Consider the following 24,229-nt stretch of genomic DNA (forward strand, 5'->3'; position numbering starts at 1 on the left):
ATAGAGAGATCACAAGCAAGGGGAGCAGCAGAGGGAGAGGGAGAAGCAGGCTCCCTGCTGAGTAGAGAGCCCAACTCAGGGCTCTATCCCAGGACCCTGGGATCATGACCTGAGCCAAAGACAGATGCTTAACCGACTGACCAAACAAGTGCCCCTAAAATTCATTTTTTAATGCTGCTCTTAACGATTCTACTGCCAACACTTTAATTCTTCCTCAGGCACCTAACATAGAATTTTTCAAATATAGTAACAGAAACTATGTTTCCTCCCTTCCCCAGCTTCATTTCACTCTTGAATCCAAAAGATGTAAATATGTAAATATAAGATCAGATAGAAAATAATATAAATATTTACTATTTGGAAAATAATGACTATGAGAATTCAAAAAGCTCAAATTTATGGGATGCATAAAACTATTTCTACAAATATACTCATGGCTAACAGTACCTTTATTATTAAAGAAACAATGCTTAAAATGAAGTATTCAATTTAGGAACTTAGAGGATACCAGAAACAAAAGAAAAAGTATAAGGAAAATAAGAAAAGGTGAGATAATATAGGTAAAACCAAAATGAAGTAATTGGCATTCTGTAAAGCAATATAATTGAGAAATTAATCTCAAAACTGGATACTTACTGGGGTGTTGGGAGGAGAGATAAATAGAAAAATTGCTGGCAAGTAAAATTGCAGGACAAAAGGGACAGAACACAAATATGCAAAGTTTAAAACAGAATATGTAACAGTAAATAAAAAACTTAAGAGATCTTGTACTTTAAAATCAATATTAATACATTTGAAAATCTCAGTGAAACATACAATTTTCTAGGAAATGTCTTTCCTAGAAAAACTGACTTAAAGGGAAATAGAAAATGTAAAAGGAAAAAAAAATTATTACCAAAGAAAACTCTAAGCCTAGATGTTTTATGAGGATATTCTTTCAGGATTTCAAGGAATAAGTAATTCTCGTGCTATCTTTACAATACTTTACATAGCCTAGGAAATGAAGGAAAGCTTTCCATTTCAACCATGAACTCTGGTAATAAAAATTAACAAAGATAGGACAAATAAAGAAAAACTACTCTCATTTATGATTACAGATGCAAAAATAACAACTGCAATATGAGCAAATAAAATTAGTCGGTACATTAAAACAAGACTACACCATGACTAATCAGGGTTTATTTCTTCAGCAAATTTGGAAAACAAAAACCAATAAGATATGCCATAAAATAAAATGCAATTCTCATGGAAACTCCTAATAAACTATGACTAGAATGTTTTTTAATAATAAAGAATGTCTTAAATATCTTAATACTTAGTGGTGAAATGTTAAAAACAATTCCATAAATTAAAAACTGCACAAAATACCTTCTATCATGTGTGTTACTTAATATCATTCTAGGTTTGTGTAATATAAGAAGAGATGAAAAAATGTGCATATAACTGCCAAAAAAGAGAAAACACATCAGCTGAAATATGACTAGATCTAATAAGTTCAATAAAGAGAAAAGTTATAAAATGAACCAGTGAAATTCATGAGCATCCCTAAATACGATAACAAAAAGAAAATAGAATGAAAATATTTCATTCATAAGAGCAAGCAAAAATATTAAATATTATAGCAAAAACATCAAAAGAAACATGCAGAATCTATATTTAGAAAATAAGTCATTGTTTAGGGACAAAAAGAATAAATGATTTTGAATGAAAAGATTCAATACTACAAAGATGTCAGTTCATCCTATAGTTTCACATACATATAATATAAGCTTTCAAAAAATTGTTTTGGGATTTTAATTGACAATTAAATTAAAATAATCCTAAAATAAACCTTAGAGAAGTATGCTAACACCTTAAAGAAAATTATGAATGTAGTCTTATAATATTTACTTTTCAAAGACACTATAAAGCTACAGTGATTAATATAGCACAATACTAATAAAAGTTTAGATAGATCTATAGGCTAGAAGCTAAAACTGAGAAACGGTTTCAAATACGCAATCAGTATGATAAAAGATGTTTTTTCATGTCAGAAGAGGTAAGATGGTTGTGTAATAAATAACAGAGATACTTGGTTAATGGCTTGAGAAAAAAATTAAGTTGTATTTCTGTTGAAATTACACATCAATTGTATTCAAGAGGAATTAAAGAGATAAATGAATAAAAATATAATCAAAGAATTGAAACAAAATATAGCAGATTGGAGGAAGCCTTTCTAAACAAACCCCCAACATAAAAGAACATTAAAAAGGAGGGAACGATTTGACAACAAAACCATAAAGTAAAAGAAAATGATAAAATGTAACATATACGATGGGTAAAGGTTAATACCATTAAAACATACAGTGAGAGCCTTACAAAAACATAAGATCTAGACAAATCCTTTAAAGGAAAAATGGACAAACAACATAAATAAGCAATTCACAAAGGAAGAGACATTTAATACAAATAAATTTATGTCAAATGCTTCATTCTCTATAAGAACCAAAGAAATTCAAATTAAATCAGCAGTAGTGTATTCTTTTCCCCTACCAAAACCAGCAAGAAGTTTTTAAAGTAATAGTACTTGTTGAGGACAACGGAACACTCGCAGATACTAAGAGCGGCACACCGTGCCCTTTCTGTTGGGCAGTTTGGCAGTATGAATCCAGACTTTTAAAAAAAGAACCCATGCTTTGACCCAGGAATCTCACTTTTTAGGAATATGTCCTAGGAAAATAACCACTAATTAATATCAAAAATTATTAAAAAGTTATTCATATTCAACTTTTTCTTTATAATGACAAATAATAAAAAACTACTTAAATGTTGAATAAGAGACTTGGTTAAATTATAAGAACTTCACTTTATGCAATATTTCTTTAAATAAAAATTGCATTTTAGAGGACTTAAATAACTTAATGATAGAAATTCACAATGTATCATTAAGTGGGAAGAATAGCTCATACAAGGATAGTAAAAGGATGATTCTAACTTTAAGGAAAAAAGATTTGGGTGCCTGGGTGGCTCAGTGGGTTAAAGCCTCTGCCTTCGGCTCAGGTCATAATCTCAGGGTCCTGGGATCTAGTCCCGCATCAGGCTCTCTGCTCAGCAGGAAGCCTGCTTCCTCCTCTCTCTGCCTGCCTCTCTGCCTACTTGTGATCTGTCTCTGTCAAAGAAATAAATAAAATAAAATAAAAGATTTAACAAGTACATGTATTAATTAAAATGGAAAGGACCTACAACATGACATAGGTAGAATTAATTAACTAATTAATTAATTTTATTTTGTATTTCTATATTTTTACACTAAATATGTAAAAAGGGAATTTGCTATAAATTCATTTATAACAAATTTTGTAATGAGGGAAAAATAAAAGGTATTAAAAAATTCACAGTGCTTAAGATATAAAATACTGATAAGCCATAATAATATGTATGGGGGATAGTATTTAAATCAATTTAAAATTTCAGAATAATTATAACTAAGGTGGATAATAACTAACTAGCCTGATCTCACCTGGACTAAAAATGCATGTTGAGTTTTAGCAGTGGTTGAATCAAACTATCTGAACACAATTTAAACTAAATTTTATTTCAGTTCTCATTATATTATTGGTATGTTTTCTGTATAACACATATGGTGACAAAATACTAGGTTGTAAAAAGAAACAATTATGTAAAGTAAATAAAAATGAAAAATTTAGTAAGAATCATACCTCCTATGCTTATAAAACTGAGAGCAGCTCACAAGTGAAAAATTCATATATTACATAAAGAATCCAGAAAAAAAGGTAAAGAATTTGAAAAGCCTAATTTTGTATGTGTTTTTGCTTTCAAGATTTACACATTTTTCCCCAAGATTTAGACATTTTGACCATCTCAGGCTAGTACAGTTTTCACGTTATAAATTCATATTCAGAATGAAAAAGAAAGAAAGATGGAAAGGGGTCAAGAGGGAGGAGATAACCCAAAGCATAAAAATTTGGTGTTGAATCATAACATAATAAAATGTTAGCTTCCACATGACTAAGAAAAAGCAAGACCCCCATCATTCATGCTGGCAAAAGCTTGCCTTTGCATAAACCATTTCTGTTCTCACTGTTGTAAAACCAATGACTTCGGAAAGGACAGAAAACCCAGAATGACATGCAAAGTAGCACACAACATGTTATTGCAGCTGGATGGAGAATATGTCTCTAATGACTTTCTTTCTACCCATCAGTTGTAAGTTAAGTTTTTTTCCCCCAAAATAGCAAATGGCCTTTATGAGTGAGTATTGTACAGAAGCAATAAAATTTAAAATAATATCAAATTTCCACTTAATTTTAATACTGTATTAGTTAATAGAATGAGTTACCAATTATTTCCTGGGAAAGAGATGACTACCTTTTGTCTTCATTTGAATTGAACACAACATGCCTAAACACTAGACAATTTTCTGTAACAAATTAAAAATACCATTTTCACCAGATAGTTATGGCCAGATATTTATCTTAAATGAGACATTATCCATTACCAATAGGAAGATTCACCTAAGTTGTTTGACAACTTCACAAAACTAACGCAAATTCCCAAATTGTTAGTGCAAATCAGAGTGATGACTGTAAGAGATACCTTATAGAATTAATTAATGACCATGGATTCTACTCATGATACCAAAACTTATACAGTCCTTCTTCTCCACAAAAGCATCAACAAGAGAGATTTATGGAAGAAGAAGCACTTCCTGACTGATACGGAAACTTAATTTTTAATGGTTCTTAACATGTTTCAAAATAATAGTATTAATCACACATCTTCAGAACTATAGATGCTCATCCTCAGCAGGGTCAGAGGTCATGAAAAGTTAAATCTTATGAAATCTGGGTGAGATTAATCAACCTATGATTCTATGGGTATCTTAATAAAAACAGCAACCACAATTTAACCTAATGAGTGTTTTCTAAGTGCCAGAAACTGTTCTCAAAGCTTTACTGTATTAATCCTCTTAATGAGCCTATGAGGTAGAAACTCTTACTCTCCCATTTTGGATACAAGTAATTAGAAACATAGAAAAGTTCAGTGACTTGCCCAAAGTCACTCAGCTGCTAAGTGACAGAGCCAGGACTTAAAAATGGTAGCCAAGCTTCAAAATCCACCCATAAGCCGTTACGTACAACACATTCTATAAACTCTTTTTTATAGGTGCTACCCTTGACCATTTTTGACCAGAAGAAATTCAAATTAATGATTTGGATTCATAAATTAAGCCATTATTATGATTTCAAGAGAAAAGACTAAAATTATCCTTAATTTAATTTGTCCTTCATCTTTTGACATTTGCTTCTTTTTCATACCTTTCTGTTAAGTAAATTAATGAAACAATTTATCTAATAATTTATATGTTTATAGACTAAAAAAAAGAGAAGGCAAGAATTTCATTCTGTAAACATTATAGGAACAAAAGTTCAAGGACACACTATACATTTACCCTCTCATATACAAACAAATATTAAAGGTAAGAATTTAATTAGGGTACAGAGAGCAGTAAGCATGTTCTCCACACTGGTATGTTTGATATTTCATATATTGTACCTTTAATTTCTCCAAGAAGTTCACTGGTATTTAGTCTTTCCATTTTTTCCTTCCAATCTTTTGAAAGTAGTTTTTCCATGCAGGAGGAATCTATTAGAGTAAAAAAGTAAGGATTAAATATATTACATATGTATTTTTTAGGTATTAAAATATTACAAATCTAAAAAGCCAGTTTATGGAGAAATTCTCTCATTTCAAAGTTATTTTTCATTGTTCTTTTAACCCTAGGATATAGACAATTATATTATTGTATCTATCACAAAATAACACAACTGAATTTATTTTTACCAGAATATTATTTGAACTATTCCCAGGAAAAAAGACAAGACAAAAATAATTTTGTCTTGGTATTATAAATATAATTCTATTAATATTCAGTCAGCATTTATCATTTTTTAGACTGATAGGACAGAAAAGGGGGTTCTTTTCTATGATAGGTTTAAGTTTAAATGTTGGTCCTTTTAATTCAGGTGATTTTTTTTTTTTTAAGTCTAAGCAAAATTAATGTTCTCTTCAAGGAAGAATGACAAATCTTCAAGGGAGAAGAAGCCAATCAAAGTGTAACCACTTAGTCCTTAAAAAAAGAAATAAAATATGGCAATTTTTGTAAAATATCCATTTAGAGAAAAATTCAAAGAAAATAAAGTCAAGATATTCTCTGTCCCTCAGTAATAAAAACTACTAAAACTTTTCTCTTATATAGAAAGGGATATATATTCTTATAAAGGAATACTCAGTTAAACACTACTTTTCCAACTGCATACCTAAATAACATACTAGATTATTGGGAGTGATTATAGTTGTTTCTATAAAGATTCATAAAGGTTATAGAAATCTAAATTTTAGAATGTCCTAATAATCAGCAAAACTTTCTCAATGAGTTTTTTTTTTGTCTCTATTCACATGGGTTTGCAACTAGAGCTACTGCTTACAACTATATATATATATACTTTTTTTTAAAGCTTCAAATCTTAACAAATAGGCCATGTTTCCAAAAGGGAATGCAGATTTAAATACTAAATCCTCAGTGAAAAGCACACTTGTATTTAACTTTAACATTCCAAGTGTCAAAATTCTGGTAACTTCTTTTTAAAATTATATTTAAAATAGTTACTCCAATTCCAAATGCCTTTCCTCTCCCATATCAGTACCTATCTCTTTAGCATTTTCCCTTTCCTTTTTTTTCTCCAACTTCTAAATCTCCTTGAATTTTTTAGAATGACACTAAGGTCAAGATGGATCTAAAGGGTTTTAGAAACTAGATAAGCTTTAAAAAAAGACAGTGAGCCCTGGGTAAGAAATGAGAACACCGTTGCGTCGTTAGAAAGTATTGGTGAAAACAATTAACATTTGTCCATGACATGATCAATCAATCAAGGAATGGATGGAATCCAGATCAGTGTGCCATGAAATGGCTGATGAAGAACACCAACCATTCCAGCTCGCTATCACAGAAACTAAAATTCTTTCTAAATAGAAGTCAGCTTGGTTCTATTAAGTGAAATCTCACTGCGCATTCCCATCCCTCTTCCCTTTATCTTTCCCTCCTCCTTTTATTCTATTTGTTCCTATTTATTTTTTTAGGCTTCAACAAGTGCTCTACTACCATGATTAAAAATTGGACACTGAGTGACCTTCCAAAAGGAACTATGTGCATATACATATGCCAGTTTGCATTTAATTTCCAAAATGTTCTCTTGCTACTTTTATTTCAAATTCAAAAATAAGGTATGTACTTTGTTTTATACACATTTTGTTTTCATGTTAAAGTAATAAAAATGAAAATACTAAATTTGGGAATTAAAAAGTAAATCCTCAAAGCCATACCTAACAGAGATAAGTTTTTCCCAAAAACAGTTTAAATTTCTGAGAGAGATCAATGGAACATCAAATCATGGATAAGAATAATCAACAAAATGTCTTCAAGTTCCTATCCTACCCAGTTCTGTTAGTGCTTTTTCTTTTTTAACCCTTTCATACATGTTGTAACATTGCACTAAACTGATAATCAATGATATAAATGCTAAAGCATAATTTGTTTGGTTCAAATTTGAGTTGAGAGTATATATTATAATAGTAAAAGACAAAAGCCCAATTTACTAGTAATGATCACAAATTCAGAGCAAGTTCATAAACTAGGATTAGATACACACTAAATGTAAAACAGGCTAAAATATGTCTCTCATTTCTATAAATAGACCTGAAATCTTTCAGAGCTCCAGGAAAAGAATGCTGAAGCTTCATGGGAGAAAAATAGAACTGTATGGACAACAGGAACACACACTTCAAACATAAATCAGACCATGTGTACACAGCTTCACATAAAAGCTACTCATTAATAAAATGGTTAATAACATCAAAGCATTTCACATTCCTATTAAAAAATTAATCCTCAACATAATGCTGAGTTAATCTTGTTAATATGAGTTCCCATTTCAGTAGAAGAAACTGAGGGGGAAAAAATTAAGCAGGCTTTCTATGTTTATATTTATAACTCATGAAAATATTTAATAACAATCACTGATTGCTTTTCACTACAGAACAAAAGAAGTCACTGCATATAGCCTTATCAATTTAACCTCAATTCTAAGAAATTCCAGGAAGATTCAAAACTCAGGAAGTCTCTTGAAAAACTCCCCTCTGTCTCACCTAATTATCTGACTGCCAAACCTCAAAGGGCATGCCACAATTAGTTTTAGCATGCTCCATACCGTAATGTAAAGCAAGTAAGATGAGGGGGGGAAAGATCAGAAGATACAGAGTATTAACAAATACCACACAGGTGAAGGACACTACTGCTACCCCTGAGGCGTTTCTGACTTGGAGTGAGGAAATATATAATAGATAAAGTTGTAAATGAAAATTTATGTTTTAAAATTTCCCACTCAATCCAATATCCAGGTAAGGGTTTAAATTAAAAGGATTCATCCTCTATGTGGCACATCCTTCAACTACCTTAACAGGACACTAGCTTTACAGAGGTAATTGATCAGATCAGACTTAACCCCATTCTGATCACGCACAAAGGCTAAAATCAAAGAGGTGAGAATAAGTCAAGAAGTCCAGTTTGTATTATGTACACGGGAAGAGTAAGACCACACAGACTGGCTTTAACTCAGTAGTCATGGAGGATTCCAGATGCAATAAAAGGACCTAATATCACTTAGATATTCTTGGACTATTTCATACAGAAAAATACGTTTTAGGCAATTGACTTGAGAACAGCCAATATACTTAGACAGTAGTTCTGCAGTTCTCAAAACATGAAATAATATATAGCATATTTTACTATCTGAGTTTGATTATTCAAATTTTAGTATTTTGACTGAACTGCCTTCAGCTAAAAAATAGGAAAGAAACTACATACTTTTTGGAAATTAGGAGAAAGAACCACAACATTACAAGATTTAAAAAAATGTCACCATGAAAAAAAATAAATAAATAAATAAATAAATAATAAACAAAATTTTAAAATGTCACCATGAAATGTACACATTAAAAAGAATGTAAGCCATAATATTTCAGCATAAAAGGGGAAAATGCCAAAATTAGCCCAACTTACTTTGAAAGGATTAGTGTCCATAAACTAATACATATTCAGTGAAATGCAGGATTTTATTACATTTATCTTAGGTAATTTTTGTAAATAATGCGATTAAAACAAAATTCAAAAATCAAGAGGTGTACTTCAATTCTTGCTTATATTTTAATCAAGGATGTAAAAGGCTTTGACATGTTAAAATTCATTCGCAGTCACAGTTTTTTGTTTTTCTCTTTTCCTTTGCATTTTAAGTTTTTTGAGAAACTTCTAAAGAAAAAAGTAAAAATACTATTCAGAAATAATTTTTAATAAATACCCTGCATAATGGATTGCAAAGCAACATTTCTGCTTCCTAAGTATCAAGGTTTCAGGCCAGGTGAGTCAAGAATGCTTTATCATGCTAACAATTAATTTCATCATACAAGAGAAATTTGAAGTGAGAGTATGTGAAATATTTATTTCTTAACCTGTGTGAGAGTATTTTAGGAATAATTTTAAATTATTCTTAGTTAAACAAAGCCACAGCAATATTAACTCCTATTCTGCACAAAGTGAAAGTATTTAAAACGTACCAAAGAGAATAAATAAATAAATCATTGATTGCTAAAACTACAGCACAGGGGAAGAGGAAAGAATAATGGGAAAAAATTTTAGGGCACAGGTACTTTAAAACAATTCACCTGTGAGTAAACACTATTCCTTCTGCCTCAATGTGATGAAGTTATAAATTCTAAAACATTAGAAACATGACATGAAAAATATCTTTAAAATATTTCAGTGAGAAAAAAACGACTGCTGCCACAGTATGCAGATTTCTTCTTGCTTTAAATCTTTTAAGAGAATATTAAATCAATTCCTTTTATTTTTACAATAAGAATCATAGATTTCAAATGCAATAAATTTTTTATGTGTTCAAGAACAATGGTAAATTATCAAAAGTACCTTTGGCCTTGGTTTACTACTAGTTCAGACTATATACATGTATTTATCCTCCAGCTGATCATCCATCCCACATTTTTCATTAGGAAACAGAGATGCACATGCCAGTTACTGTACATTTTTCCACAGTGACAAGTGCTCCACAATACAGTGGGATAAAATTGGAGCTTGGAGAGCTTGAAGAGCACTCTTAAATTTTAATTAAAACCCTCCAAGCTCACTAAAAATAATTAGACACCAAAATGTGCCAGTTTTATTTTGAAGTCACTATAACGTACAAAGCACACTCCCTGACGAATGCTCGTGCTGTCCTTCTCTCTCTCCCCCTCTCTCCAATGAAATAACTGATTTTCCAAATACGAACAAGGGGGTATAAATAGAGACTGTTTTCAGGCCTGCTCTTCATGCTGGGAAGCTGACAGAAAAGAGAGCAGAATGGGTTTTTCAGACTGCACCAAATGAACCTAGAATAACTTGCCTTCACAGAGTTCGAATCACTGACAAACTCTAGATAAAATTCAGTCTGCAAGAAACACGAGTTATATCACTGATCTTTTTTGATCCAAAAGCCAAACCTTTAACCTCTTAAATGTTTTTGCTATCTTAAAATATCTCATACAATGCTATATTCCATCCTATTTTTAGCCAAGCAGCAAGAGAAAGCATGCCTTTCCCATACAGCAGGGCAGTGATATAAACATCAACACAGATGCTCTGCCAGGAAGAGCTGGACTTCTCAAGCACTTGATCATTAAGGAATGCACCAACTGTTTTGGATAATCTCGTGCCAGCTCCCCTTTTGCTCCACACTCCCCTCTGGGAGTGGCCAATCTTGTCCTGGTCCTAATTTTTCATTTTACTCCTCCATAGCACCCCCCATCCCTGAAAATATGAGAAATGGCATTTATGCCTAGCAATGAAAAAGCAGGCTCACTTCCCCAAACAGACCAAAACTTTAAAACAATTAACCCTCCCCTCTTCTTTCAGATAAATTACTAAGTATAAAATGCAATCTGTTTCCTTTGTTTATTCAATATGAACAATTTGTAAATGACTCAAGGATAAAATTCAGAAAATGTTGTGCTAAATTAGAACCATTATAAACATGCTAATGACTCAATGCTTGAGTAAAACATGCATGATCGGTGTGAAGAAATAGATTTAGTTCCTGTGAAATTCTGTTGTGCTGCCTTAAAATGATTTGGTCATTAAATCAGATATTTTTCCTTCCAGGAAAAAATGTTAATTCCACAACCACTTTACTAGATAATATACTGTGAGTGCGTATGTATGTATGTGTCAATGGGAGCTTTGGAAATGTCATTAGAACTGTTAGATGCAAGATTTTGGCATATTCATAAGGGAGAAAAAGAGCCACACTTGAAACCTGGCAGAAATACACATGCAGACATCATTGCATTAGGTGCAATATTCTTTCTTTGCACCATTTTTGTCTACCAAAGTCTTTGATAATTTTTTATGGGAATCCCTTAAAATTGGCACTTAACAGACATTCATGGAAATCACGTTGTCCTAAGCAGGAAAGAGGTATATCTTTCATCTGCTTTCCAAGGCTGCTTAGCACCTCGAACAGTATCAGAGGGATCACTCAAAGGCAACTTTCTCTCCCATGTCCATCAAAGTATAACTACAACCAATACCAATAGAGAGATAGACGGGAACATCCAGCAGGCTATTCAGAGGCTCAGAGCCTACTGCTGTCACTGAAAGAGACTTCAATGGTCATTAAGACCAACACCTTCATTTCAGAAACAAGAGAAGAGAGTCAAGATAAGTCATTGCCTTACCCAAGGTCAAGCATTTGGTGACAGAGCCTGGACTCCAGTTCTGTGCTAGTTTTACTGAAAGGACTATTTAAATCATATTTGAACATCAATATTATAGTCTCTATACCACAGCAGCAATTGTAGAAAGTGAATAATTACATCTATTATTGTTTCTGAAACAGAGTGAAGCACTCTAGTTCCTCAGAGAGGGGCACTACAAAGTCCAGGTACCGCCGTGAAAAGTCAATAGCCAGTTCTCAATGCAAACTCCGTTATTCTGGTCTTCCTCTTCCTTCATATTTCCTTTTCCTTAATACCTTATCTTGGTTTGAACTAAGAGCTTTCCTTTTCTGAATATCATCCACTAAGGAATAGTTAAGAGGCTGCTTAAAAATACTATTGAACTTAAAAAGAAATCCCTTCCAAATTAGGTTTTATCTTCATATAGAAGTAAATGTGCAGCCAGAGACCTTGGTTTTTCACGGTAGCTCATTGCCCATGACACCTTCAAATTTACCACAATTTTAACAAGCAAAAATGTTCTATTAGAAACCACGGCTGTCCTGGGGCACCTGAGTGGCTCAGTGGGTTAAAGCCTCTGCCTTCGGCTCAGGTCATGGTCTCAGGGTCCTGGGATCGAGTCCCGTGTTGGGTTCTCTGCTCGGCAGAGAGCCTGCTTCCTCCTCTCTCTCTCTCTACCTGCCTCTCTGCCTACTTGTGATCTCTGTCAAATAAACAAATAAATACTTAAAAAAAAAAAAAGAAACGACGGCTGTCCATCTTCACAAAATTATTACTCATCATGACCTCCTCTCATGACCTCCCCTATATTATGCGGCTCCATTGCCAAAAGCTAAGGTAATCAAACCATAGAACATAGGACACTGTTCTTGGGTTCTATAAATGCTTCATTTTTACATTTTTCAATACTTACTTAACTGCTTTTTAGAAACTATTTTAGACTGTGAAAACAATAACTTTGGTGTCCTATATTCCTTCTTTCGGTTTCTTTGGGGAAATATTTCTGAATACCACTATCGTCCTGATGGAGTTACCAATCACACAGCTCTACTGCCTGCTTCCTACCGCTCCTGCTAGCCACACAGACAGTAATTTGATTCAATCAGAATTCTCCACTGGAACTACGTGGAAAGGCTCTCTTAAACTCAGGTTGCAAACTATAAGCATGTGGACCTGACTTGTCATGCCCATCTTCTCTGGCACATGGAAAGAGCCTGTATGAAATAAGAGTGAATGAAGCCAAAAATATGAAGAAAAACAGACAGGAGAGAAGAGAAGATAAACAAAATCTTTACATCTTTACATATATATATGCTACGTATGCTAAAATCTTTACATCTACATAGGCTAAGTATGTTAGCATACTTACATCTAAAAAAGCAAAAGCCAAACAAATTTTTTTAAAGATTTATTTATTTATTTGAGGTGGTAGGGGCTGAGGGGAGAGAGAGAGAGAATCTCAAGCATACTCCTCTGCTGAGCACAGAGCCTGATGTGGGGCTCGATTTCACCACCAGGAAATCATGACTTGAGCTGATATCAAGATTTGGATGCTTCAGGGCACCTGGGTGGCTCAGTAGGTTAAAGCCTCTGCCTTCAGCTCAGGTCATGATCCCAGGGTCCTGGGATCAAGCCCCACATCAGGCTCTCTGCTCAGTGGGGAGTCTGCTTCCTCCTCTCTCTGTGCCTGCCTCTCTGCCTACTTGTGATCTCTGTCTGTCAAATAAATAAATAAATAAATAAATAAATAAATAAATAAAATCTTAAAAAAGATTTGGATGCTTCATCAACTGAGCCACCCAGGCACCCCAGCCCTGGTTATGGAGCCAAAGTCCCAAAACCCACAGTCATACCAGTTGCAGACCCAGGAGGCTTAAGCTAGTATGAGTTGGGTTTCTGCCCTTTGCAGCTTAAAAAAATAAATCTAAACAATATTAAAACCATAATAAAAGTTGCCATACCTACTCAAATCTTTTATATTCCAAATGGTAACACACTGGAAACTACCAACACCAACATGTTAACTTTTACTACCAGGTTAAAACATTTATTATGCAAATCTTGAAATAAACCTCTGCTTTATTGAAAGATATGTAGCAACTCTAAAGTAATCTATTGTAGGGGTACTAGGGTGACTCAGTAGCTTAAGCATCTAACTTTGATTTTGGCACAGGTCATGATCTCAGGGTTGTGAGATCGAGCCCTTTGTCAGCCTCTGTGCTCAGCAGGCAGTCTGCTCAAGGATTTTCTCTCTCCCCCTCTAACCTTCCTCCACCTCTCTAAATTAATTAATTAATTAATTAAACTGTTGTAGGATTGTTATTTACAATTTAGCTATCTAAATTAGGATTTTCTAAACATGATGCAACCAAAAGAAAATATAGCAGAAATAAAGTGGAAGCTGGTGCTCATTAAAAACAAAAAACAAAACCCAAAACCAAACTAACAAACAAAAAACTCCCATTTAAAATCAGCAAGCCCCTTGGGGTGCCTGGGTAGCTCAGTGGGTTAAACCTCTTCCTCTGGCTCAGGTCATGATCTCAGGGTCCTGGGATTGAGCCCTGCATTGGGCTCTCTGCTCGGCGGGGAGCCTGCGTCCCCCACCCTCCGCCTGCCTCTCTGCCTACTTGTGATCTCTGTCTGTCAAATAAATAAATAAAATCTTTAAAAATAAAATAAAATCAGCAAGCCCCAATTTCAGTTTTGTGTTCATCAAAACAACTTCATTGTTCTGGTTAACTGACTTTTTATTTAGTGTTATATAATGAAATTACAAAATAAGTTTTTTTTTCTGATGAAATAGCCTTTCTTGTCTGTTTTATTTCTACATAGATAATTCATAAATATAAATTTAATATAAGGTTATACTTCTTAAATTGATTTTAAGGACCTCCATAATCTAGGCCTAGTGATTCACCTCCTATTATTCTTCCTACATGAAGCTTTTCATTCTGTTCAAATGAGGGCACTAAATATGTATCAGTCTTTTGTACAAAACGTGCGGTTTTTCACTTTACCTTTGCACATGACATCCTTCTGATCTGAATGTCTCCCCAGATCTTGATGCTTTCTAAAACCCTTCCTATTTTGTAGGGTCTACATTATTAAATACCACCTCCTCAATTATACCTTGGAAATTCACATCCTCCAAAAAACAAAATAAACTTGTTGAGCATATATTATCTGTCAGGCACTGTGCTTTTTATATTCTCTTCATGGATCAACTCATTACCTCTGAACTTCACAACTCTTTTCTACATCTATCACTGCTGTTACTTAATTTTACCACCATATGATTAAGTATACAATCAAGTTCCTACTGCATTACTCTAACTAAATATTAAGCTCCTTGATGGTCAAGAAATGTTTCTAATACTACTTTGTATTCTTCCATAATATTTAATCCAGAGCTCTGTATATAGTAAGTACAAAAATAAATTTCCTAATATACTAAAAAATGATTACTTTTTTGTGTATGTCAAGCAACTACAGAACTACTTTGCTTTTTAAAATTAATCATACTGATGTATAATTTAATATATACATGTAATAAAGGCACTCATTTTAAATGTAAATTCTATGAATTTTGCCTAATTATACATTCATGTATCTGTCACCCCAAAGAAGATAACAGTTATCTTGTGCTCTCTTTCAATGATCCATAATCCTAGCCCTGGGCAACCACTGAACTGATTTCTATTACTACCGAATAGTTTTGCCTAGTCTTGAATTTCATAAAAGACTATGAAAGTATACAGTAGGAACTTTTTTGAATACAAATTAAGACTTTTGAAATTCAATCATGTTGCAACATGGGTTAGCAATTTGGTCCTTTTTGTAATGGGTAGATTTCCACTGTATACACAGAAAACTTGTTTATCTATTTATCTGTTTATGGACATGCAGGTTTTTCCCACTTTTGAGCTATTAGAAATAAGGCTAATAGAAAAACTCATTCATAATCTTTTTATTAATGTCTATTTTTCCCTTCTAAAAATGGAATTTCTTCTAAAAGTAGGGCTGTTCTGTGCCTGAATTTATATTTTTTTAAGATTTTATTTATGTATTTAATTTAGAGAGAGAGAGAGAGTGAGCAGGCAGGGGGAGAAGCAGCTGCTGAAGGAGAGGGAAGAGGAAAGGATCTCAAGCAGACTTTGCACTGAGCACTGGGCCCATTGGGGGGCTAGATCTCCAACCAGGAGATCATGACCTGAACCAAAAGCAAGAGTCAGAGGCTTAACCAACGGGGCCACCCAAGTGCCCCTGTGACTGACTTTATAAGAAACTGTCAAAAAGTTTTTCAAAGTGGTTGCATCATTTTATACTTCTACCAACAAAGTATGAGATTTCTAGTTGCTTCATTTTCTCATTAACACTTCTTAGTATGTTAATGGTAGTCATTCTGGTTTTGCCTTAATGAGTTTTAAGAGTAATTTATATATTTAAACATATTTTATAAACTATACATTTATATGTTATATATACACATATTTATATTACATATTACATACACATAGTTAAGAATTATCTATTTAAATATTTTGTCAGTTATATGTATTATAAATATTTTTACCTGGTCTGCAGTATGCATTTTTATTTTCACAAGGTGTATTTTGAAGAGCGATAGTCATTTACTTTGATGTTACCCAATTACCAAGTTTTTCTTTCTGAGCAGTGTTTTCTTGGTACCATCTAAAGAATCTTTACCTCCACTGAGATCACAAAGTTATTTTTCTGTGTTTTCTTCTAAAGCTTTATGTTTTAGCTTTATATTTAGATCTATAATCCACTTTGACTTATTCTGTGTGTGTAGGTCGATTTCTAGATTCTAGATTCTTTGTTCTGTTTTATTGATCAGTTAATTAACCTTATACCATACCAAACTGTTTTGATTATTATAGCTTTATGGTAAGTCTTGAAATGACATAGAATAAGTCCTCCAAATTTGTTCTTCTATTTGACTTTTTTTTTTTTTCCGGCTCTCTTAAGTTCTTGCATTTCCATATAAATTTTAGAATCAGATTGCCTGTCCAAAAAAGATCTTGGATTTTTACTATATCTATCTTGAATCAATTTTAATCCTGTATCATCTTTAATATACTTAGGGGCACCTAGGTGGCTTAGTCAGTTGAATATCTGACTATTGATTTCATCTCAGGTCATGATTTCAGGGTCCTGGGATAAAGCCCCATAGGGTTGGGCTCTGTACTCAGTGGACAGTCTGCTTGAGATTCTCTTTCTCCCTGTCCCTGCCCATCCTCCCTGCCTCCCTGTCTCTCTCTCTCTATAAAATAAATAATCTTAAAAAAAATAATATCTTCAAAATTATGAAATTTTCCTTAAAGTTCTGTTTTAGCTTCATCCCACATATTTTGGTAGGCTTTGCTTTCATTTCATTCAGTTTAATATATTTTATAATTTTCCTTGTTCTTTCTTCTTTGGTATATGGCTTATTTAGACGTATGTGGTTTAATTGCGAAATATTCAGGAATTTCTAAAATTTCCTTTTGTTATCTATTTTCACTTTACTCCCACTGTGGTCAGAGAATATACTTTACATAATTTCAATCTTTTTATATTTATCGTGACGTGGTTTATGGACCAACATATATTTTATCTTGTGAGATGTTCCATATTCATTTGAAAAGAGTAATTATTCTGCAGTATTTTTAGTATAATGCTCTATCAATGTCAATTAGCCTAAATTGATTGATAGGGTTGTTCGGTCTTTGGATTTTTGCTTATTTGTTTTTCCCTTCAAATTATAAAAGATGATTACTGAAATCTCCAACAATTGCATTGTACATCTCTTTATTTTTCTTTTCAGTTCTGTCAACTTTTGCTCCATGTATTTTGAACCTCTTCATATTTAGGAATTTTATAACTCCTTGATGAATTGACTTTTTAAGCATTATAAATATATATTTATATACATGAATATATATAAAGAATAAATATTATTCTTTATCTCCCGAGTATTTCTTTTTCTGAAGTCTACCTTTATATTATTATAGCCACTTCAGTTTTATTATCACCAGTGTTTGTATAGTGTATTTTTGCTCACCCTTCTACTTTTAACCTATCTACATCTTTATATTTACTGTATTTCTCATAGCCAGTGTATTAGTTAAATCATTTTAGATATGATCTGACAATCTCTACCTTATAAAATTACTACAGTCTATTTACATTTAATGTAATTATTAATAAAGGTTAAGTCTATCATCTTGCTTTGTTTTCTATATTTTTACCTATATTTTTTCTTTTGTCCTCTTTCCCTGACTGATAATTAAATTATTTTTTTAGAATTTCATTTATCTTCTCTATTGACTTATTACCTATACCTTTGTTTCATTATTTAATAGCTAATCAAAGATTTTCAATATATGGGGCCCTGGCTGGCTTAGTCAGTAGAGCAGGTAACTCTTGATCTTGGGGTTGTAAGTTCAAGCCCCAGATTGGGTGTGGAGGTATGCAAAAAAATTTCAATATATATCCTTACTTGCAACAATCTATGAACAAATTATATGCTACTTCAAATATAATGTAAGAAACTTAAAACTACTCCCCATCTTTTGTGTTATTGTTGTGATATACATTATTTTGTTATAAACTCCATAACACATTGTTATTGTTTTTGCTATAAGGTCAATTATACCTAAATTAATTACTAGAATTACAAATTTCTTTTATCTTTGCCTTCAGATATACCATTTCTACTACTCCTCTTTTCTTTTAAAATCTGAATTTCCATTTTCCTTCAGGCTGACAAAATCGCTTTAAATTTTTCTGTGGTGAAAATCTACTGGCAATGAATTTCCTGAACTTTTGTTTGTCTGAAATATCTTTATTTCATCTAAAATTTTTAAGAATATTTTTGTTAAATAATGTTTATGTTAATGTTAATGTTAAATAATATTTTTGTTAAATAATATTTTGTTAAATAATGAATTCTAGGTTAAAAATGTTTTTTTCTTCCTTTAGGACTCCTAAAGATGTAATTGAAATATTTCTAACTTGTATTTTTTCTGATGTGAAGTCAGGGATAATCTCTTGGTACTGCTATAACCAATGTGTCTATGGTGACTTTTAAGATTCTCTTTTCTTAGCTTTCAGCAATTTGATTTTGGTGTGCTTTGATATACATTTTTCTTTCTCTTTGTCCTCAAATCTGAACTTTTATATTTTTTGACAAATTTGGAATTTTTTCAGCCATTATTTCTTCAAATACACACACACACACACTTTTTTGGGGGTGTCTATCACCTTTAAGTACTCTAATTGCACATATGGTACATCATTATTTCTCATAAGCTATGAGTCTTTGTTCAGTTTTTTCTCCCTGTGTGTCTGTTTGGATGGTTTTGATCGCCCTGTCTTTAGTTTCACTTACCTTTTCATCTACAGTTAATTGTTTGCATTTACATTTATGAGGTATTTATTTTTAAATCTCAGACCCTATATTTTTGACTTCCTGAATTTCTATACGCTCTTTTTTATTGTTTCCATTTCTCATTATTATGTTCATATTTTCCTTTAAATCCTTGAATATATTCATAATAGCTATTTAATTTTTTATCAAAGTATAATTAACATACAGCATCATTTTCAGATGTATAACGATTTAACAATTCCATATATTTTTCAGTGTTCATCAAGATAAATGTATTCTTAATCCCCTTTATCCCTTCCCCTACCCACCTTCTGTCTCCCAACCAGCAGTTTTTCTCTATATTCCACATCCACTTTTTGTCTTTCTTTCTTTGTTCATTTGTTTTGTTTCCTAAATTCCACATGAGTGAAATCATAGGGTATTTGTATTTTCTGACTGACTTATTTCACTTAACATTATGCCCTCTAGGTCCATCCATGTTGTTGCAAATGGCAGTTTCTCATTCATTTTTATTGCTAAGTAATGTTCTAGTGTGTATGTGTGTGTGTGTGCGTGTGTGTATTACATGTGTATAAGATTTCTTCTTCATCCATTCATCTACAGACGAATGTTTGGGCTGCTTCCATGTCTTTGCTATGATAAATAATACTGCAATAAACACAGGGGTGCATATATCTTTTTGAATTAGTGTTTTCCTTTACTTTGGGTAAATACACAGTAGAGGAATTACTGGATCACATGGTAATTCTATTTTAATTTTTTGAGGGAAACCTCCATGCTGTTTCCCACAGTGGCTGCACCAATTTGCATTTCTCCTGACAATGCATGAGAGAGTTTCTTTCTCATCACATCCTCATGAATACTTGTTATTTCTTGGTTTTGACTTTAGCCACTCTGACAAGTGCAAGATGATATCTCACTGTAGTTTTGATTTGCATTTCCCTAATGATTAGTGATGTTGAGCATCTCTTCATGTGTCTGTTGACCATTTGTATGTCTTCTTCAAGAAAGTGTCTAGTTAGGTCCTCTTCCATTTTTAATTGGATTTTTTTTTTTTTTTTTTTGGTGTTAAGAGGTATAAGTTCTTTATATATTTTGGATATTAGCTCCTTATTGGATATATCATATGCAAACATCATCTTCCACTGAGTAGGTTGCCTTTTTGTTGATAGTTTTCTTTTCTGCACAAAAGTTTTTCCTTTGGGTATAGTACCAATAGTTTAATTTTGCTTTTGTTTCCCTTGCCTGAGGAGACACATCTAGAAAAATGTTTCTATGGCCAGTGTCAAAGAGATTACTGCCTATGTTTTCTTCTAGGAGACTAATGGTTTCAGGTTACAATAGCTATGCTAAAGTCATTGTCATTGCTAATCCTATCATCTCTGTAATTTCTGGGTCTCTTTCTATTGACCAATTTTTCTCATGCTTATAGGTTTGTTTTCTTGCTTTTTCATATGTCTAGTATTTTTACTGTATACTGGATAATATGTATATTATGTTTCTGAGTATTTAGAATTTGTTCTTTTCCTTTCAATGGTTTGAATTTTCTTTAGATGGGTATCCATTTTCTCATGGATCATCTTAATTAGTTTGAGGCTTCTTTTTAAGCTTTTTAATAATGGATTTATTTATTTATTTATTCATTCATTCATTCATTCATTTAGTAAAATAATCTCTACACTCAGCCTGGGGCTCAAATTCATGACCCTGAGATCAAGAGTCATATGCTCTTCTGACTGAACCATGTAGGTGTTCCTAGAGTACCTTTTACTCTAGGGATAACTTATTCTCATTCCAAAGGTATGGCTTTTCTGGGTCTCCACTGAATGCCCTGAGTGTTTAATGAGGACACTCCACAGTAGCAAGTTAGAACTTAAATAATGTCTCCCAATAATATGTGAACCCTGATAGTTTTGCAGTTTAGTAGTTTTTCTTTTCCAGGTAGTTGTCTTTTGCCCAGCCTCTTATATTCAAACTCTATTTAGGTACACTAAGTGTTCAGCCAAAAACTCAAAGGGACACCAGAGATTTTTGAAGTTTTCTCTGTATAGCTCCTTTCACTCTCAGACTTCCACCTGAAAATTATAGCTACTATAATTTCCCAAAATTCTGATGACTGCTCAGTTCAGTGAGCCTTCTCTACAGTACTTGGGTTGGCTCTCCCTGCATCATGGTCTGGTAAATGCCACTAGATAGAAAGCCAGGATAATCTTATGGCTCAGTTTGTTTTACTTCCCTCATAGATTATAGTCTTGTACATCTTGTTTTCTAATTTCTTAAAAACAGTTGTTATATATAGTTGATCAAAACCTCTTGTTCATCTTAGAAGATTAAGTCCCTATGTGAACATTAACTTACATTAATTGTCATATATCAAACACTATACTCAATAATTCATATAATACATCTATTCAAGTGCCCAAGGAAAATTATTTAAATAGACCACATGTTGAATGATAAAGCAAGTCTATGCAAATTTCAAAGAATTGAAATCATGGAAAGCATGGTTTTTGACCACAAAAGAATCAAATAGAAATAGGTAATAGGAAGATAACTATAAAATCCCTAAATCAGGATTTAAGCAACACACTTAAACAATCTAAGATACAGAATTTAAATCACAACAAAAATTAGATAATATTTTGAACCAAATTATAATAAAAATCTGACATATCAAAAATTGTCAGATAATCCAGTTACTAAAACTTTAAATGCAAATATTACAAAAGCAGAAAAATTGAAAACTAATTACCCAAGCTCCATCTTAATCTACAAAAAATATACCAAATAAACCCCCAAAAAGGGATGATGATGAATATAATCTCAGAGCATAAGTCAATGATCTAGAAAATTGTAGTCCAATAGAAAAAAAATCAATAAAACTAAGACAGTTCTTTGAAAAGATTAATGAAATTAATATACCTTCATCAAGATTGATCAACTAATAGAGAAAACATAATATTAGAATTAGTAATGAAAAAAGAGATATAACTATATATTCCTATAGATATTGATAGTAAGATAGACTGAACTTTATTCTAATAAATTAGAAAATTTGGATAAAACAGAAACATTTCCTGAAAAATACACTTATTAAAATATAAAATGAAAAAACAGTTTTATGTTTGCTAAAGATATTGAGCTTATAATTAAAAGCCCTCCCACAGAGGTGATTCCAGAGCCTGACTGCCACACTGGTGAATTTTTCCAAACATTCAAGGAAGAAATATTATCAATATTATTCAAACTCTTCAGATAATAAAATAAGAGGAAACACTTCATTTTATGAGGCCAGAAAAACCTTGGCAAGTACATTACAAGAGAAATCTACAGACCACTGTCCCTCATAAGCATAGATTCAAAAATCCTCAATAATATTAGCAAATGTAATCCAACAATATATAGAAAAAGGGCAAGTGGAAATTATTCCAGGAATGCAAAGTTGCTTAAAGATTCAAACATCAATATAATGTACCTTATAATAAAAGTGAAAAAATTATATGATCATTACAGTAGATGCAGAGAAAACACATTGTAACATTCAGTACCCATCCAAGATTTAAAAATAAACAAAGAACTTTGGCAATCAGGAATAAATGAGCACTTCCTTATCTTGATCCTACATACACAGCAAATATCATTAGTAATGGTGAAATACTGAATCCTTTCTTCTAAGCTCAAAAATAAAACAAAAATATCTACTATTACCCTTCTAGTCAACATTATCCTGGTGATGCTAAGTAGATAAATAAGATAATAAAGACAAACAAATGTATATGTGGCCAACTTCTGGTGTCCAGCCTGGCATTTAAGGAGCTTAGAAGTTGCCACTATTCTAAAGACAATTAAAAGGATGAAAAAACTGAAAAACCAACAACTCTTTGGAGATCCATCAGAAAAATTAGGTCACAGAGCAAATCATTGTTCCAAGTATTGGAGAGAAAAACAGGTAGATACAGAGAATCATATTACTGGGACAAAAACCCATGAACAGAAACTTCCATGGGAACCAGTACCCATATAGGAAAACTTGAACTATAATCGACAAACTGCTGGAAGCTCATGATGGGCAAGAAAGTTAAAAACTCCAGGGAGACCCAGTAATAGGGGACACCCACACTTTTGTGAGTTTTACCTCAAGGTGCTCTATCAGCTCCTCACAGTGAGAAAATAATCCCTTTTGCAGGGGGAGAAGAAAAGATTTTTTGAAAATCAACATTTTGAAATGTACCAGAGCATTCTCTTCTTCTTAACAAAACCAGTCCTCAGAAGAAACTATTTGACCAGAGCCTAACATGGTAGGATTTTACTGAAACCTAACCTACCTGGGGAAGTGAAATACCTAACTCCAATTTCCACTAGTCATGTAGAAGAAGGAAAATAGCCAACTCCAGCCAAAGTATCCCACCTAAAGAGGTGGAGTGGTACTGAGAAGAAACACTGGTGAAGTTCACAGTCCAGGGGAACATGGTCACCAAAGACTGAGGCCTGCTCAAAGGACTAAGAAATGCTTTTCATCCCCCTATGCCTCACCACTAAATCACTAAGGGCCTATTTACCACAGTTTCTTTGCTCCAATACATCATGTCTGCCATTCAACCAAAAACAAAACAAAACAAAAAGACACAAGAAACAAACAAAAAAAATCACAAGGCATACTAAAAGGAATAAATATACAGTTTCAAGAGACTGAACAAGAATCAGAATCAGACTCAGATATGGAAGGAACATTGAAATTGTCAGACGAAGTATATTTCAAAACTGTGATTAATATACTAAAGGCTTTAATGGTAATAGTAGACAATATGCAATTACAGATAATGTAAGCAAATAGAAATGCTAAGAAAGAATCTAAAAGAAGTTCTAGAGATCCAAAACACTAACAGACATGAAGAATGTTTTTGATGGGTTGGTTCATTTATAGACTAAAAACATCTAAAGAAAGAATTCCTGAGCTTGAAGATGTGACAATAAAAACTTCCAAAATTGAAA

General features: G+C 32.6%; 1 protein-coding gene across 1 annotated transcript in view; it reads right to left on the bottom strand.

Moving 5' to 3' along the window:
• The window catches only part of SOX6 (SRY-box transcription factor 6), a 595,512-nt gene that overhangs the window by 238,235 nt on the left and 333,048 nt on the right, over window positions 1-24,229 (bottom strand). Inside the window, exon 5 of the mRNA XM_032881120.1 lies at window positions 5,557-5,646. Coding sequence (XP_032737011.1) covers window positions 5,557-5,646 — 90 coding nt within the window. The remainder of the gene's footprint in view (window positions 1-5,556; window positions 5,647-24,229) is intronic.

Source organism: Lontra canadensis, unplaced genomic scaffold, assembly GCF_010015895.1.
Source record: "Lontra canadensis isolate GAN:19392208 unplaced genomic scaffold, GSC_riverotter_1.0 scaffold74, whole genome shotgun sequence".
NCBI classification, from domain to species: domain Eukaryota; kingdom Metazoa; phylum Chordata; class Mammalia; order Carnivora; family Mustelidae; genus Lontra; species Lontra canadensis.